Genomic DNA, 17,757 nt, shown 5'->3' with positions numbered 1-17,757 from the left:
TACTGTCTTGGTAAGTTGCATATTTCTAGGTATTTCTTCTAGGTTTTTATATTTGTTGGTATGTAATTCTTTATAGTGGTCTCTTATGATCTTTTGTACTTAATGTAATGTAAGTTGTAATGTCTTTTCTTTCATTTCTGACTTGATTTGAGTCCTCTCTCTTTTTTTCCTAACTAGTCTAGCTGAAGATTTGCCTATTATGCTTATCTTTTCAAAAAACAAAGTCTTAGTTTCATTGATCTTTTCTTTGTGTGTTTGATTTCTATTTCATTTACTTCTGCTCTGATCTTTGTAATTTCCTTTCTTCTGTGAACATCGAGATTAGTTTGCTCTTCTTTTCTGTTCTTGAGATATAAAGTTAGATTGTTTATTTAAAACCTTTCTCTTTTCCTAATGTATTTATTATTATAAACTTGCCCCTTAGCACTGCTTTTATTGCAAACCATAAGTTTTGTTATACTGCATTTTCATTTTTGTTTGGTTGAAGTTATTTTAAAATTTCCCCTTTGGCTTTTTTCTTTGATGTATTAGTTATTTAAGTACATGTTGTTTAATTTTCATGTATTTGTTTATTTTTCACTTTTTCTCCTATTATTGATTTCTAGTTTTTTTTTTTCTTTATTTTTATTTATTTCTTGGCTGCACCATTTACCCATGGGATCTTTATTTCCCTAACCAGGGATCAAACCCACAATCCCTGCAGTAGAAGCTTGGAGTCTTAACCATTGGACCACCAGGGAAGTCCCTCTTCATATATTTTCTTGTTACTAGTTACTGCTTTTTTTTTCTTAAAGAAGTTTCTTAACACTTCTTTAGACTCTTTTGCGACCCCATGGACTGTAGCCCACCAGGTTCCTCTGTCCATGGGACGTTCCAGGCAAGAATACTGAAGTGGATTTTCTACTCCAAGGGATCTTCCCGACCCAGGGATCGAACCTGAGTCTCTTATGTCTTCTGCATTGGCAGTTGGGTTCTTTACCAGCTGAGCCACCTGGGAAGCCCTTTCTTCTTCTGGTATCATTACCATGTGGATGCTATTCCGTTTGTTGTTGTTCAATAGGTCCCTTAAGCTACATTCACTTTTAAAAATTCTTTTTGCTGCTCTGTTTGGGTGATTTCTACTACCGCTCTTTGAGGTCACTGATTTATTCATCTACTTCATATAGTTTGCTGTTCAACCCTGTTAGTGTATTTTTTTTTTTTTTTCAGTTCAGCTATTACATTCTTCAGGTCTGTGACTTCTGTTTCATACTTTCTTATTTTTTTTGTTTCTTTCTTACAGTTCTCACTGTGTTAATCCATTCTTCTCTTGTTTTTGTAAGCATCTTTATGACCATTACTTTGAATTCTTTATCAGGTAGGTTACTTATCTCTATTTCACTAGGGTTCTTCTCTAAGGTTTTATCTTGTTTTTTCCTTTGGAATATATTCCTCTGTCTCCCCATTCTGCTTAATGCTCTGTGTTTGTTTCTATGTCTTAGGTAAAACAGTGATCTCTCCAAGTCTTAAAGGAGGGCCTTGTGCAAAAATGACTCATGGGGCCCAGTTGCACTATTTCTCTGGGCACCAGAGCTAGGCAGTCAAGGGACATCTCTATGTGGACTGGGTGTAATTTCTAGCATTAGTAGGGCCACAGCGGTGGCATGGTGGGATCAGGTGTGCCTACTGGCTTTAACAGGGAAAGAGGGAGTGCCAAAATGGTGCCTACCAGTGCTGACACTAGCAAGGCCAAAAGAGAACTCAAAGATGATGCCTGTCAGTGCTTCCATCCCCAGAGAGTCTCAGCAAGTTTCTGCATCTCCAGAAGTCCCCACAAGTCTAGCAAGTCAATCTCCTCTACACATGGTCCAGGCACCCTTCAAACTGCCACTCCTGTGTGAGGTCCCAGGGCAAGTGAGTCCGTGTATGAGCCCTTTAAGAGCAGTTTCTCCATTCTCTACAGCTCTATGGACATAAACCACGTTTGTTTTCATAGACAGTTTGTGGGCTTGTTTCTTTGGCATCGGTCCCCAGGGTTTTGAATGCTTTATGTGGAGCATAAACACCTTACTCTTCAGGACAAAGTTCCATATTCTCTTCAGATGTCTCCCTCACTTGTGGGTTGCCGTATCTCGGATGTGGTATTTGGTGAGACCAAGTCTCTGCTTCTCCTACCCATCTCAATATGGCCTTTTTAATCTTTGTTGTAGATGCAAGTTGAGCTAGTTTTGTAGATTTAGTGTGTCCTTGTGATGTGAGTTCAGGATCCTTGTACATCACCATTTTAAAGTGGAAGCCTTCTTTTCTATTTTTAAAAAAGTTTTATTTATTTTATTTTTGGCTGTGTTGGGTCTTTGTTGCTGCATGGGTTTTTCTCTAGTTGTGGATAGTGGGAGCTGCTCTCTAGTTAAAGTGTGCAGGCTTCTCATGGTGGTGGCTTCCCTTGTGGAGCATGAGCCCAATAACTGTGGTGCCCAGGCTTAGTTGCTCCATGACATATGGGGTTCTCCCGGATCAGGGATCAAATCTGTCTGTGTCTCCTGCCTTGGCAGGGAGATTTTTACCACTGAGCCACCAGGGAAGCCCCCTCTTTTCTATTTTTAATTATTTTTTTTCCTGTTTTTCTCCTCTAATTGAATAATTTCAAATGACATGTCTTCTGTTGCTCTAATTCTTTTTTTGTTAAATACAGTCTGTTTTTGAAGCTGTGTGTGGCATTCATCAGCTTGGTCATTGCAGAGTTGAAGAGTCCTTCAACTCCAAGATTTCTATTTGTTTTTATTTAATGATTTCTCTTTCTTTGTTGGACTCATTTTTTAAGTTCTCAATTTTTAATTTAATTTAATATCCAGCATGACTTGTGGGATATTAGTTCGCTGATCAGGGCTCAAACACAGGCTCTTGGCAGTGAAAGCAGGGAGTCCTAACCACTGGACTATTAAGGAATGCCCTAAACTAATTTTTTTTATGAATTATGCTTCTAATTTTATTTTATTTTCTCTGTGTTCTTGTAGTTCACTGAATTTCTTAAGAGGATTATTCAGAATTATTTGTCAGTCCATTTATCTCTTTTTCTTTAGGGCCAATTATTGAAGCTTCTCTGGTGGCTCAGAGGATAAAGAATCTGTCTGCAGTACAGGAGATCGGGGTTCAGTCCCTGAGTCAGGAAGATACCCTGGAGAAGGGAATGGCAACCCACTTCAGTGTTCTTGCCTGGAGAGTCCCATGGGCAGTTAGCTTGGTAGGCTACAATCCATGGGGTTGCGGAGTCGGACACAACTGAGCAACTACTACTACAACTACTGTTGGAGCTTTATTAATTTCCTTTGGTGGTGTCATGTTTCCTTAATTTTTGTGATCTTTGTGGCCTTCATTGTCTGTGCATTTAAGAAAGTAGTTGTCCTTTCCAGTCTTTACAGTCTGGCTTTGGAAGGGAAAGCCCTTCACCAGTCAGCCTGTCCAGAGATTCTGAGTAAGGCATCTGGTGGTGTCCACAGGTGTTTGCTGCTGGAATTCTCGGACAGGCAGGTGGTGCCTGGGTCAGCAGATGATCACACCTGGTGCTTGGATCCACAGGGTCGATTTTTGCGACAAACTACCTTTGTGTCTGGGTTCACTGGGGTTGACCAGGTGCCTGAGTCTGTGATGGTAAGCCTGGGACCTGAGTCTGTGTGGGTGGGCCTGGATCCTGGGTCTGTGCCAGCCAGTCTGGTTGTGGGGACCACTGGGGTGGGTCTGGCATCTGGGTCCACAGGAGCTGGCCTGGTGCTGGGGCAAGCCTAGAGTCTGGGTTCACAGAAGCCTGGAAGCTGGGGTTACCTAGCATTTGGGTGAACCTGACAACTGGGGCTGTAGGAGTCAGCCTATAGCCTATAGTTCCAGGGCTCATGGGGCCAACCTGGAGGTTGAATCCAAGGGACAAATCTGGAGGTTGGGACCATGGGAGTCAATCTGAAAGCTGGGGCCATGGGAGCAGCCAAATGCTGGGCTGGGCTGGACTGGGCTAGGAGTATGTATCCACAGAAGCTTGCCAAGAGTCCAGGCCAGGGAAGCCAGCCTAAAGTCTAAGGCCATGGGGCTGCCTGGTGCTGCCATGGGTCAGGAGCCTGGCTCCACAGGAGCCTGCCTGGAGCCTGGGGCCAATGGTACTAGCCTTGCATTGGGGCAGGCCAAGAGCCTAGTTCCATAAAAGCACATCTGGAGTATCGGTCTGTAGAAGCCATCTTGGAGCTGGGCAGTTGGGAACCTGGGGCCATGGAGTCAACCTGGTGCTAAGGCAGGTCAGGAGCCTACCAGAGCCTGGGTTCATAAGAACTGCTGGATGGGCTATAACCTGGCTTTGTGCAAGCCCACCAGGAGCCTGGGGTCATGGGAGCTGGCCTGATGCTGTGGTGGGCTGATGGTGGAGTCCACTGTGACGTCAGGTCCTTCCTTCACTTCCTTCTCCCATAGGTTAGATGTCTCTCTCCACAGGGGAGGGGTGACGGGAGTATGTGAAACTGTCTTTCCTATGTTTTTCAATGCATCTTTTCTTACTTCCATGTTCCACCCAAGTGATGTAATCCCTCACCTGTGAAGCTCTTGTGAAGGTGTTTCAGAGCATGGAGAGTTGTTCAAATGGATGTTTCTGGGAGGGGACAAGCCCTAGAAATTCCTAAACCACCACCTTGTTGATGTCATTCTCTAATTCTTCTGCTGTGTGCTGTCTATTGCCAAATACAAATATTGGCTTATTTTATTTTGTAATGTATTTTACAGTGCAAGAGATGCTGTTTCCCTCTTCCATTTTTGCTGCTTTTCATAGTTTGCTGTTCTAGAAAGATATTCTTATTCATCATTTGTTTCTTAAACATGGTTAGGACAGTTGTTTTAAGCTCTGTGTATAATAGTTACAAAATGTGATCTCTGTGTGGATATGTTTCTGTTTTCCCTTTCTTTCTTTCTTTTACTTTCTCCTTCTCTCCTCTCCCTCCCTCCCTCCCTCCCTCCCTCCCTTTCTCTTTCCTTTCTTTCCTTTTGCTCTTATTCTTGTGTGTGTGTATGCCTGGTAATCTTCAACTACTTATGGCTTGTTGTCTTTGGAATGACTCTGCTCACCTCTAGAGAGACTTTCTCTTTCCTTCTGGTAGAAAGTACTTGGCTTAAATGAAACCAAATATAGTTTGAGAGTACCTGGTTCAATCAAACTGTAAGTACTCCAAGTGAAAATCCTTGTGAGGGTCTGTCCAGCATCACAGACTTCCAGTAATGACTTCTTTTCTTTACTACTGTCATCTCTCCTTTTTTATCCCCCGCAGTGCCAAGACAGCCTATCTCATGGGTTCCAGAGGCTGAGGAAATTTGAGAGTGGGTCTAGGGCTGGTTTGCTTGTTCCTTCCCCAGGCCCAGGCCTACCCTGAATCCCAACTTCTTTCTTTCTATGCTTATAGAGTATTGACAGTGGTGTGTCCTATATCAGCATAGAACATATTGTAGTTTTAAAGCTGTTTAAAAACATTTCAGGTCCTGATTCTCTAAGTCTTGGGTAGAACCTGAGATTCTGCATTTCTGGTAAACTGTTGGTTGTTGCCAGTGCTGCTGCTCCAAGGACCACACTTTGAACATCAAGAATGTGCAGAACAAGGACAGTTCCATGTGATTTGCCAACAGGTGAACCATAGAAAAATTGAGTTGTGGGGATTATACTATCAGAACTGGGATGGATTTGTGGGGCTGAGATGACTGTATTAGACTTTAAACTGAATAATGAAGGATAGATATGGATGGACAAAGGAATTACATTTCAAGGCAAGTTTAGTTCTGGCTAGCTAAGAGAGTAGGGAAGCTGTATCTCTAAACTGTATCCCTATGGAGTTATTTTCTTGCAGAAAGAGAAATTTCCTTCATCGTATTTGATTCAATTTGATTCAATTTCTTCTTAGGCTTATCTACTCCCTTAGCTATGAAGGATGTCACTTCCATATTAGGGAGAGAGACACAGAGGTCTTGGGTTATCTGGTATCACCTAAGCCCCCATCACCTCTGATAATGGTACTATGGGCTAAGTTCCCAGGTCATATAGAGCTCCATGTTTTATAGGATGCAATAAAGAATCTGGAAGGACCATATATCCTATTGACTGTGGTCATGAACGAGTTTGCATTAGTATATGTGGCATCTATACTAGTGTGTCCTGGATGTTTGCTTTTTTGTATCTGATAGCAGGATATTGAGCTCCTCTTCTTAAGATATCCAAGTGCATTCAGTCCTGTGTAAGGAGCATGGGGGTGATGTCACAAATTCTGGACTTTCTTCTGCCATTTCCTTCTCAAGGGGACCTTCCCCATCCAGGGATCCAACTAGTGTCTCCTGCAACTCCTGCCTTGGCAGGTGGATTCTTTTAACACTGAGCCACCTGGGAAGCCCTTTCTTCTTAGAGCATGGGAATCAACTCATGCTAAGCGATGCGCTAGGCAGGACCTCTTTATAGACTCAACTTGATTCTGAATCCCAGTTTTGACTCAAACTTGCTATACATTTAAATGTCAGTGCTTCATGACTCCACAGTCTTAAGAGGATAGCTCACCAGCTTATCATGGCCTACCCAGGACAAGATGAAGAAGCAAGAATCTTTGGAGAGGGTAAAGGTGTGAACATGAGGGTGTCTTTATGAGGTGAGGTAGGCTGATGAGTTAGTTAGGAACCCCATGAGAAATGTTAGCACAATCCCATCAAAGGCTGAAGAACCTGAGACATTTACTCACCAATCCGCTCCCAAACTGGTTGAAGTTACCCCTGATATGCAAGCCCTTGATGTAGAGCAGACAGGAGCTGGGAACCACTACAGACAGTGATGGGCTGAAAGGTTGGAATAGTCTCACCAGCACTGCCTGTTTCCCTTTGCGGAAGAGCTAATGCATGTCTTCTAGCACAGGAAATAGAGCATTTAGGAGCCACTACTCTAGAGTCCATGAGGGGCAGGGTGTGCAGGAGCTGACCTTGTTTAGGCAAGGCTTTCCTTGAGTGGAGAAGCAGCATTCACACTCGCTCTGAAAAGCTGGAGGAGCATACACTGGAGTGTTTGTATTTTTTCATCTGAGATTGGCAGGGGATAAGATGACCAGACCAGGAGTGGTTGGAAACTACACAGGCCTTAGGGGACCACTCCCTTTCTAAGTCTACCTTGAACCCACTATGGGTTTCCACTCTTTGGAATAAGATTAGTGTAACATTTTGCAGCATCATTGCTTAGTCATCGGCCATGGGACTGTCCCATAACACTTCTTTCCTCAAACTCAGTGTTGATGACAATGTTTCCTGGTGACTGCTCTTAAAAACTTAGCATGCCTCCTTTTTCACGGTGCGTGAACAGGTTGCAACCCTGCCCCAGTTGATATTTCTTTACATAAAGCCTCACTAAATTCCCCTGGTATCAGGAACTGGCAAATACTCAGGGTGCTGGGAAGTCCTAGCCCCAGTGAGGCAGAACCTTCTCCTTTCTTGATGTGGATCAAAGGCTGAGGCCCTATTGGACTCCGTCAGAGCACCTGAGCACAGAAAAAGCCATAGTCATAGCCATAGGGACACAGAGTCCTCCATAGCTGCAAAGCCTGCTGACCTTTGATCTTCTCTGCTTCTAGACCTCTGGCCTTGGCCCTGCTGTCGTCTTTAGGCTCTGGGTTTAGGCCTGAATGCAGGTACCGCTGCTTCTGCTGGAAGGTAGGCTACGTCCAAGAAGGTGAACAGGAGAGGGAGCAAGGTGAATTCTGGGACCGTAGATTCTCCCTGGGGTTGCTGTTGGCTCATTAGCTCTTTTTCTGACTCAAGGTCAAACCGTGGCTTGGGACTGACTTAGATCCTCTTGTGGGATCCATCTGCACATAAATGTCTTCACACCTTGGCAGTTCCAAAACACCATCATCCAAAGGGAATGAAAGAATGAAAGGTCCAGGTGAAGATGTACATGGAAGGGCAAAAAAATTGGAAAGGGGGGATATTCGGTACCCTCCTGTTCACATTTGCCTTTTGATTTTCTCTACAGTATTATCCAGGATACACCCAGTTCTGGTGGATATTCAGGATGTCAACCATCTGGTATGGGTCCTTCAAGGCCAGACCCTCACAGCTGTCCCCAGGAAGGACCAGATGGATCCAGGTGAGTGGCCAAGGCCTGTCCGAGGCAGTTCCTTTGGCCAGTGCTGCTGTGTGTCGTGTGCTCAGCTTTTTCTTTTCACTGTGAATAGACTCGTTAACTGGGCTTATCTCACAGGTTGTAATGAATGAGAGAGTGATCTGTGATTATGTTGTGTTCCCAGTCACTGTTACCTTAATCTCATGCAAGTACACAGAGACTCTTGAGAAGGGCAGGGGGAATCCTGTTTACTTGGGACTGAAGGAGCCAGAGCTTTGCCTATTCTGCACGAAGGTCAAGGGGCAGCCTGTGCTGCAGCTTCAGGTGAGTATGGAAAATAAGGGTCTTGTCTATGCCTGACTAGGAGTAAAAGTGAAAGTGTTAGTTGCTCAGTTGTGTCCGACTTTGCCACCACATGGACTGTAGCCCTGCCAGGTTCCTCTGTCCATGGGGTTCTCCAGGCAAGAATACTGGAGTGGGTTGCCATTTCCAACTCCAGGGGATCTTCCCCACCCAGGGATCGAATCCCAGTCTCCAACATTGGGGGCAGATTTTTGACCATCTGAGCCATAGTATTTACCCCCAACTAGGAGGAAGACTTCCCTGGTGGCTCAGACGGTAAAGCGCCTGCCTACAATGCGGGAGACCCGGGTTCAATCCCTGGGTCGGCAAGATCTCCTGGAGAAGGAAATGGCAACCCACTCCAGTATTCTTGCCTGGAAAATCCCATGGACGGAGAAGCCTGGTAGGCTACAGTCCATGGGGTCGCAAAGAGTCGGACACGACTGAGCGACTTCACTTAGCACTTAGGAGGAAGATGCGCATTCATTTCACTAAGTGCTCATTTGATGGAAAATTTAGCTTTTTAGAATCTTTGTTAATTTTTTTTTTTTTTTTCCTAGCTGTGCCGGCTCTTCCTTGCTGTGCATGGGCATTCTCTAGTTGCTGAGGACAGGGGCTATTCTCTAACCATGGTGCACAGGCTTCTCACTGTGCACTGAGAAGTGGTGGCTTCTCTTGTTGCAAAACATGGGCTCTAGGGCATGAGGGCCTCAACGGTTGTGGCACACAGGCTTAGTGTCCCCGCAGCATATGGGAGCTTCCCAGACCAGGGATCGAACCTGTGTTCCCTGCATTGACAGGCCCATTACTAACCACTGGACCACCAGAGAAGTCCTCTAGAATCTTTTAAAGGACAAATTATTGATTATCCTTATGCATATTTATTTTTGGTTCTTTTTAGGATGCATGTATTATGAAACAAGAAAAAATTGCAGGGGTATTTTGAAACTAATCTGCTAAAATCATTTGTTTTGCTTAAGAAGTAATTCAGCAAAGAGGAAGGCTTTTAGATTTATTCTTGACTATATATATGAATCTCTCTCTGTCTCTCTGTCTCTCTCTGTCTCTCTCTGTCTCTCTCACACACACACACACACACACACACACACACACACACAGAGTCATCCCTTGGCATCTTTGGGGGCTTTGGTGCGGGACTCCTCTACCCCTTATGGATACCAAAGTGGATGCTCAAGTTCCTAAATAACCTATATAATTATGTAACCTATCCTTTAAATCAGCTCTAGATTACTTAATAATACCTAATACAGTAAGATGGAGAAGGCAATGGCACCCCACTCCAGTACTCTTGCCTGGAAGATCCTGTGGATGGAAGAGCCTGGTAGGCTGCAATCCATGGGGTTGCTAAGAGTCGGACACGACTGAGCAACTTCCCTTTCACTTTTCACTTTCATGCATTGGAGAAGGAAATGGCAACCCACTCCAGTGTTCTTGCCTGGAGAATCCCAGGGATGGGGGAGCCTGGCAGGCTGACGTCTATGGGGTCACACAGAGTCAGATACGACTGAAGTGACTTAGCAGTAGCAGTAACAGCAATACAGTGAGAACACTATATAAATAGTTGCCAGCACAAAGAAAATTCAAGTTTTGCTTTTTTGGAACTTTCTTGATTTTTTTTGTTTTTTTCCCAATATTTTTGGTCCTCAGTTGGTTTACTCCAAGTACACAGAATCTGTTGATAGGAAGGGTCAACTGCACATGTGGGTGGAATCAGCTGTGACACTTTCAGCAGTTTATCCCTAGGTGGGTGAGCAAATTAAAACATGTTTTTGACAGGAGATAGATTTCAACTGTAAGTGAACAAGCAATTCTCTGTAACAAGCATTTTAATAATGCTATTCTCTATTATTTAAAAATATTTTAAGTTATAGGAGGATCACAAACCAGGCCTCTGTGTGCTTTAGGAAATCTATTGATCCCTTGATCTATATATTCTATAGGTTTCCCAGGTGGCCGTAGTAGTAAAGAACCTGCCTGCTAATTCAAGAGACATAAGAGATGCGGGTTGATCCCTGGGTCGGGAAGATCCCTAGAAGGCAGGCATGGCAACCAATTCCAATATTCTTGCCTGGAGAATCCCATGGACAGAGGAGCCTGGCAAGCTATAGTTCATAGAGTTGCAAAGAGTCGGATACAACTGAAGTGACTTAGCATGCATGCATGTATGTTCTCTATCTATTTTTATTCTACTGGAAAGAAGAGTGAAAGTGAAAGTCACTCAGTCATGTCTGACTCTTTGGAACCCCATGGACTAAACAGTCCATGCAATTCTCCCAGCCAGAATACTGGAATCAGTGGCTATTCCCTTCTCCAGGGGATCTTCCCAACCCAGGGGCCGAACCCAGGTCTCCCCCATTGCGGGCAGATTCTTTACCAGCTGAGCCACCAGGGAAGACCATCTACTGGAGTCAGGAATAAATGTAAAAGCCTTCAGCAAACAAGCATAGGCAGATGCTCAATCTGATGACAAGATAGAAAATAGTGGTTTAATGATGGGCAATTTTGCCCCTGACAAATTTTTCGATGTCTGGTGATATTTTTAGTTGCCACACCTAGCAACTGGGGGATTCTGCTGATCTCTACTGGATAGAGGCCAGGGGTGCTGTTAAACCTCCCAGCATACACAAGACAGACCCTGACAACAAAAGATTATTCTGCCCAAAACATCCATAGTTCTGAGGTTAGAGACACTTGATATGAAACAACTCTGTTTAAATTCATGATAACTGTTATGTAACTATTCCTTGGGTTTATAAGGAACAGGTAATGATTAAATCTGTGCTTTGTATTCTCAAAAACGTTGATGTCAACACTGTTCTTCTTCAAAGGCTCACATTAAGAACCATTGAAATTAGTGGTCTAAGTTTTCACTCCTAAACTTAACATTTCTAAAGTATTTGGGGCTGATAATTTTTAATGGTTTAATATGAAATAGAGGTACCCAGGCCTGTTTCAACAGGGAAAACAATCTTGAATAGGAACTGTTAGTGTGCAGAGTGTGGAACAACTCAAACAGTGATGTTTCTCCCCGGGACCTCCTTCTCGCCCTTTAGGAACAGAACATAATGGATCTGTACCACCAAACTGAGCCTGTGAAGCCTTTTCTCTTCTACCATGACCAGAAAGGCAGGGCCTCCAGCTTTGAGTCTGTGGCCTTCCCTGGCTGGTTCATTGGCTCCTGCTCCAATGGAAGTTGTCCTGTGATTATCACCCAAGAACTGGGGAAAATCTACACTACTGACTTTGGGTTCACAGTACTCCAGGCTTAAGGCTGGTCTAGGGATGAGAGTTGTTCTCTGTAAAGAGAATCTTGTCTTTGGTTTCCTCCATTCAAGCTCCTGAAGTGCTTCTGAATCACAGAACTGCAAATCAGCAATACTTTAATTAATTAAGAAAAAAGAGAGAAAAGTGCTTTGGAGATGAACATTGTCATAACGATCATTCAACAAGGAAAGGCAGAATTGCCAGAATTATGTCCATTTCATTTTTGGGGGGCTTTCAAGTTCCCCAGCCATGAATTGAACCATCTTAGTCGGAGAAGGCGATGGCACCCTACTCCAATACTCTTGCCTGGAAAATCCCATGGACGGAGGAGCCTGGTAGGCTGCAGTCCACGGGGTCGTGAAGAGTCAGACATGACTGAGTGACTTCACTTTCACTTTTCACTTTCATGCATGGGAGAAGGAAATGGTAACCCACTCCAGTGTTCTTGCCTGGAGAATCCCAGGGATGAGGGAGCCTGGTGGGCTGCCGTCTATGGGGTCGCAGATAGTCGGACACGACTGAAGCGACTTAGCAGCAGCAGCAGCAGCAGCAGTCTTAAAGGGAGGAAGAATCTTGGTTAAGCTTTTCACCCAAGAGTATCTTACTGACCTCAACACATGCATGCAGTGACCACATACACACAACACTGGGCCAAGTTGTGTGCCCTCTGCCAGGAACCACATGGACAAAAGTGCAGGGAAATTGAGGGTCTTTGCTATGGCTATGTAGCTAAATTATGACACCTTGACAAAAATACTAAAGAAAACTCTACTTAACATACCTGCTAATGATGTTTCAAATAACAAATGAAGGTGATGATTCTTTCATTTGGAGTCCAGATCTCTGGATTTTCAGATATGTTGCACTGTGGCAATGTATCAAGATCTTTTGGATCCTGGTGGGAAAAAGCAGACAGACAAGTTCCATAGAAGAAAAGACTAAGAATAAAGCTGGAACCCCTTGTGGGCATGGCTTGTGTCTCAGTGAAGTTATGTGCTCTGCTGGTTTGAATGAAGAACTAGTGTTGTTTATGAAGCTTTCACCTAAAGTGTTATCACTGGATCTCATGGGAAGTCAAATTTTTGAAATAAAAAATTTGCTCCTCTCAGTTGCTGTTATGAATGGAATGACTTTAATGGGATATCATGATCATAATACCGATTCCTCGCATTCATAAGGAGTTTTACCATTTGTTCCCATGAAATGATAAAAGCAGGTTCCCATGAAATCTCCCACTTCTAAGAAGAACCCAGTAGGATATTTGTAGAAGGTGGTATCTTCCTAAACTCAGGTTTCCCCTGGCCTCACTACTGGGGTGGTGGTACAAATAAGCATCATTAGTAGATATCATACTCCATATTTTACACATAATGCTACCACACAGCTAACAAAATGCTCCCCTATCCTATCCCAGAGAGAGCTTCTGAGAGTCTCCTGTGGGTTTTTTCCATCAACTCACAGGCCATGATCTGGCAAGGCATACACTCATCTAGAGCATAGTGACAACAAAGACTTATCTCTTCCTCTACCCTTTATGAAATAACATTTGTTCCCACATCATGTCAGTAAACAGCATTCTCTGTAAATACACGGATTTCTTTTTTAAAATATTTATTCATTTATTTAATCTTGGCTGCACTGGGTCTTGGTTGCTGTGTGGGCTTTTCTCTAGTTGCAGTGCGTGGGCTTCTCATTGCAGTGACTTCTCTTGTTGCAGAGCACAGGCTCTAGGGCATACAAGCTTCAGTAGTTGCAGCTTCCAAGCTCTAAAGCACAAGCTCAATAGTTGTGGTACATGGGCTTAGTTGCTCCATGGCTTGTGGGATCTTCCTGGACCAGGGATTGAACCCATGTTCCCTGCACTGGCAGGTGGATTCTTATCCACTGAGCCACCAAGGAAGCCCAATATGGTGATTTCTAACCCATATCATCTTGTGATTTTTTTTAAACTTTCTGTTATGATTTTACTTGTCTTAAGATTTGGAGAAAGATTATGGAGACAATATTTTTCCAAGCACACTGATGAATTTCTGGGCCCCGCAAGCATCGCCTTGACCTCCTCATCCCATCCTAATATCTTCTGCCTTTCAGCATTTGAGTGGCCACATTGATGTCAGAGATTCAATTTCTTCCTGGTGACAGCACAGAAATCCCTGAGCTTTTCATTTCTCATGGTTTCCACAGAAAGCTAGACCTGTTTCTCCTCTGCCTTTCCCTATGTAGGTAATTTCTCGAGAGCTGTGAGGTGGCTAGAACTCTTAAGACAGTGAAAGGAGTTCTATTAAGAATTACACAGGGGGAGTTCCCTGGTGTCCAATGGTTAGCACTTTCACTGCCAGAGCCTGGGTTTGACTCCTGGTCTAGGGGAACGAAGATCCCACAAGCCATGCAGCAGAGTCAAAGCAAAACAAACAACAAGCAAAACAAAAAACAAACCTCCCCAGAACAAAACAAAAATACCCCCCCAAAACACCCCCAAACCCAAAATAATAAAAACCTGGGACAATGGGCATAAACTGGATGCTCTTGGACCAACTGGTGTGTACAGTCTCTTGGGTTCAAGGCTGGAACCCATATCAGACTTCCCAAGAACTCCCTCCCTACACCCTGTCCTGGCTGAGGAGCCAGGGTGAACCTGAGGATCTCTCAGTATATCAGTCATCCAGCTGAAGGTGAAGCTCCTAGTCTCCTCTACCTGTTTGAGAGATCTTCCTGGGGTAGTCTATTTCTGCTATGGACTAGGAGAGCAACCCCTGACCCTTCTCCATGAGAGGGGCAGGAACTTGCCTCTCATCTCAACAGATGCCCCTACAAGGCAGCTCTCTCCCTTTCTGTCTTCTCAGTCTTCCTCATATTCATAGACTATTCCATTCATTCCTTTGTTTATTTAATACATTTTTACTAATCCCCAAAACGGGTGAGACACTATTTCAGACATTAAGGATCTAGTTAACAAGACAGACAAGTTCCTTTGCCCCATGAAGCTGGCATTTTGGTGCTGAGGACAATACACACATACATACGTGTCTGTGTACATACATATATACATATGTACATAACAGATAAATATCCATGGTTATGGCAACATACATATTATAAGGAAAATAATAGAGAAGAATTAGAAATCAAAGCATGAGTCAGCAGGCTCTTGGAGACAGGGCAGGCAGGGAAGACATCATTTAGAGGCTGTTTTGTTTTTTTTTTTTTTTTTTTGCAAATGAATGGAAGTAAGGGGGTGGACCCCATAAGGTCTGGGAAAGTCCAATTCCTGCAGAGCAACAGCAGAGGCTCCCTGAGAAGAGGAGCTCTTTGTTGGGAGTGGGGGGTAGAATCAGCAAGACACCAGAGCGGGGAGGGTAGGAAAGGCAGGGATAGAAGACGGGCAGAGAGACAAGCAAGGTCAAGTTTATAAGCAAGGGCAAGTTTACCTGTGCTTGTGTGAGCTGTGTTGAGTGCTTTTGGGGTGTGATGTGAAGCCATGGGAGAGTTCTGAGCAGGGCAGTGATAGGATCACACTGACATCTTTGATCCTACTCACTGCTGCTGGGTGGGAGTTTAACTTGAGGGAGGTAAGAACAGAAGCAGGGAGGCCAGTTAGGGACTGCTGCAATACTCCCTGGGAGAGAGTCAGTGGTGGGTTTCAGAGAACAGAGCCCTGATCAGTGGTTGTGAGTAACATGAAAGTAAACCTTGGCATAGAATGAATACTTCTTTATGTTTAGGCATGCGTGTTTGTATGCTAAGTTGTGTCAACTCTTTGTGACCCTGTGAACTGTAGCCCGCCAGGCTCCTCTGTCCCTGGGATTCTCCAGGCAAGAATACTGGAGTGGGTTGCCATGCCCTCCTCCAGGGGATCTTCTAGATGGAGGGATTGAACCAGGGTCTCCTGCATCTCCTGCAATGGCACACATGTTCTTTACTACTAGCGCCACCTAGGACTGACAAACAATATGGGTTTCAAGGGTAATGGTTCCCTTTCACCACCAATGTTGAGGCTGAGTCTGATTCCTGAAGCAGAGATAGGAAGCCAGGAGACCTCCAAATGTCCTCCTATTAAGTGAGTCTCCTTAGATACAGTGCAGTTTTTAATACCCACCACCAAGCACGAGGCTTCCTATGTATCTCAGTTAACACTGGGTGCAGGAGATCATGACCCAAAGGCAACATACTACATAGTGGTTAAGCACAGAAAGGCTTGACTTTTAAAAAATAATTTTTTTGTTTATTTATTTTTGGCTGTGCTGGGTCTTTGTTGCTCTGTAGGCTTTTCTCTAGTTGCGGTGATTGGGGGCTACTGTTCATTGCAGTACAAAGGCTTCCTGTTGCAGTGGCTTCTTCTGTTGTGGAGCACAGGCTCTAGGGTGCATGGACTTCAGTAGTTGTGACATGTGGGCTCAGTAGTTGTGACTCCTGGACTCTAGAGCACAGGCTTAATAGTTGTGGCTCACGGGCTTAGTTGCCCCATGGCATATGGGATCTTACTGGATCAGGGATCAAACCCATGTCTCCTGCATTGGCAGGTGGACTCTTCACCACTGAGATACCAGGGAAGCCCAAAAAGACTTGATTTTTAACTTAGTTACATTTCTTAGTGGCTATATGACTTTAGGTAAGTTTTGCCATCTCTCAGGGACTGTTTTCTTCCATAAGAAATAAAGATGAATAGCTCCTAAAGGATGAAAGATTCATCAGGTACATCTCTATCAGATACAGAATGAATCTTGCATAAATGTTGGTTATGCAAAACTCTGAAAGGAGGACTATGGCTTGCCTCAAATAGGATGTGAATGAGGCCATGGCTCACACAGTCAGTGAATAAAGTGAGCCACACCTCTGCCTCCAAAGCAGTCCAGAAGGAAGTTCTCCTCCTTAACTCAGCATCTGGCCTTTTCTGTATTTCCTCATTGGTGTTTCCTGACATTTACTCTCCTCTGGTTTCTCCAGGACCCCAGCCTGGCCACACCTGTGCTGCCTCTCAGTCACCCACTGAATCCTCATGGGACCTCTGTCTTGGACCAGTTTTCTTGTCAAAGTGGGAACACCCAGAGCCAGGAAATAACCCTATTTCCTCACTCATTTAAAGGCCTGGAAGTCCCGGACAGTTCTCCAGGGCACTTGGGTGCAGGTGGAGCCTTAACATTGGGCTCTAGGACAAGAGCATCTCTGGACAAAGGTAACTCCTGTTGCTCAGAAACTGTGTATGGGGAACCTTCTTTCACTGCTCTGTTTCCAGCCTTGAGGAACCTCTGGGAGCCTTGGTCCAAGACCCACAGTGTCAGAGGAACTGAGACTGCTTCCAGAGTGCTGCTGGTAGTGGGTTTACTCTTTCTATAGGGATGACAACAGATTCAGGCACTGCATATCCTGAGGCAGAAGGGGATGTGAACAATTGGTTCTCATTGTGGGGAGTTTGTGGTCTTCTTGGGGAATTGTCATGGTTTCCTAACCAGAAGCTCAGAGATAGATGTCTCCAAACAGTCAAAATACCTAATGTGGTCCATGGACATCCTTGTGCAGAGATGCCTCTTTGGATGAAGGGTGGGGGAAGATGTGAGTCAGAGAGACAGGGTAGCTGCTGGTTATTTAGGATGCTCAAGCTTGAAGTCAGGATAGCTGGTGGCTTATCAGCTGTGCTAAATGGAGACAGGCATGTACTCTTTCTTCTTCTAAATCCAGAGACTTGCGGCACCAGAAGGTACCTGAGCTGATACACTTAAATCTCCTAACAATCCTAGATGTGATGGATGGAGGGCATCCCAGGGCCACTGCAGCCTGGACAGCCAGGACCACTCAGCCCTGACAGTGACGGGAGCTTCCATCTTGGGTTTTATAGCCCTGGAACATGCTTTTCCCATCCTTACTCTCAAATGTGCATCTAAGATAGGGCCTCAGGACAGTTTTTTTATACAGCATTCCAGGTAAAGGGAGAGAAATTGATAACGTGTTTTTCTTCCCTCTTTCCTTATAGGACTAACTGCTGACCACAGCCTCTCCACCATCTGGTCTACCTCATCCTCTTCACAGAAAGCCCTGAAGCCAAC

At 44.5% G+C, this 17,757-nt stretch overlaps 1 protein-coding gene across 1 annotated transcript; it reads left to right on the top strand.

Annotated features, from left to right (window-relative positions):
- The first annotated feature begins 7,301 nt into the window (after nucleotides 1-7,301).
- On the top strand, nucleotides 7,302-11,721 carry IL36A (interleukin 36 alpha). The gene is made up of 5 exons (XM_061156112.1): nucleotides 7,302-7,318; nucleotides 7,599-7,717; nucleotides 8,000-8,113; nucleotides 8,274-8,413; nucleotides 11,506-11,721. The coding sequence occupies exons 1-5, from the start codon at nucleotides 7,302-7,304 to the stop codon at nucleotides 11,719-11,721; spliced, it is 606 nt and encodes a 201-aa protein (XP_061012095.1).
- The last annotated feature ends 6,036 nt before the right edge of the window (nucleotides 11,722-17,757 follow it).

The sequence above is a fragment of the Dama dama genome, chromosome 11 (genome assembly GCF_033118175.1).
Source record: "Dama dama isolate Ldn47 chromosome 11, ASM3311817v1, whole genome shotgun sequence".
Classification (NCBI taxonomy): domain Eukaryota; kingdom Metazoa; phylum Chordata; class Mammalia; order Artiodactyla; family Cervidae; genus Dama; species Dama dama.
Note: the sequence above shows the minus strand (reverse complement) of the source record. Positions and strands in the feature narration are given on the sequence as shown.

Bases quoted from the DNA above. Each gene is read 5' to 3' on its own strand.
- IL36A (XM_061156112.1), top strand. The intron at 7,718-7,999 runs GTGAATTCTGGG...TTTTCTCTACAG, and splicing joins TGAACAGGAGAGGGAGCAAG to TATTATCCAGGATACACCCA. The intron at 8,114-8,273 runs GTGAGTGGCCAA...TTGTGTTCCCAG, and splicing joins GAAGGACCAGATGGATCCAG to TCACTGTTACCTTAATCTCA.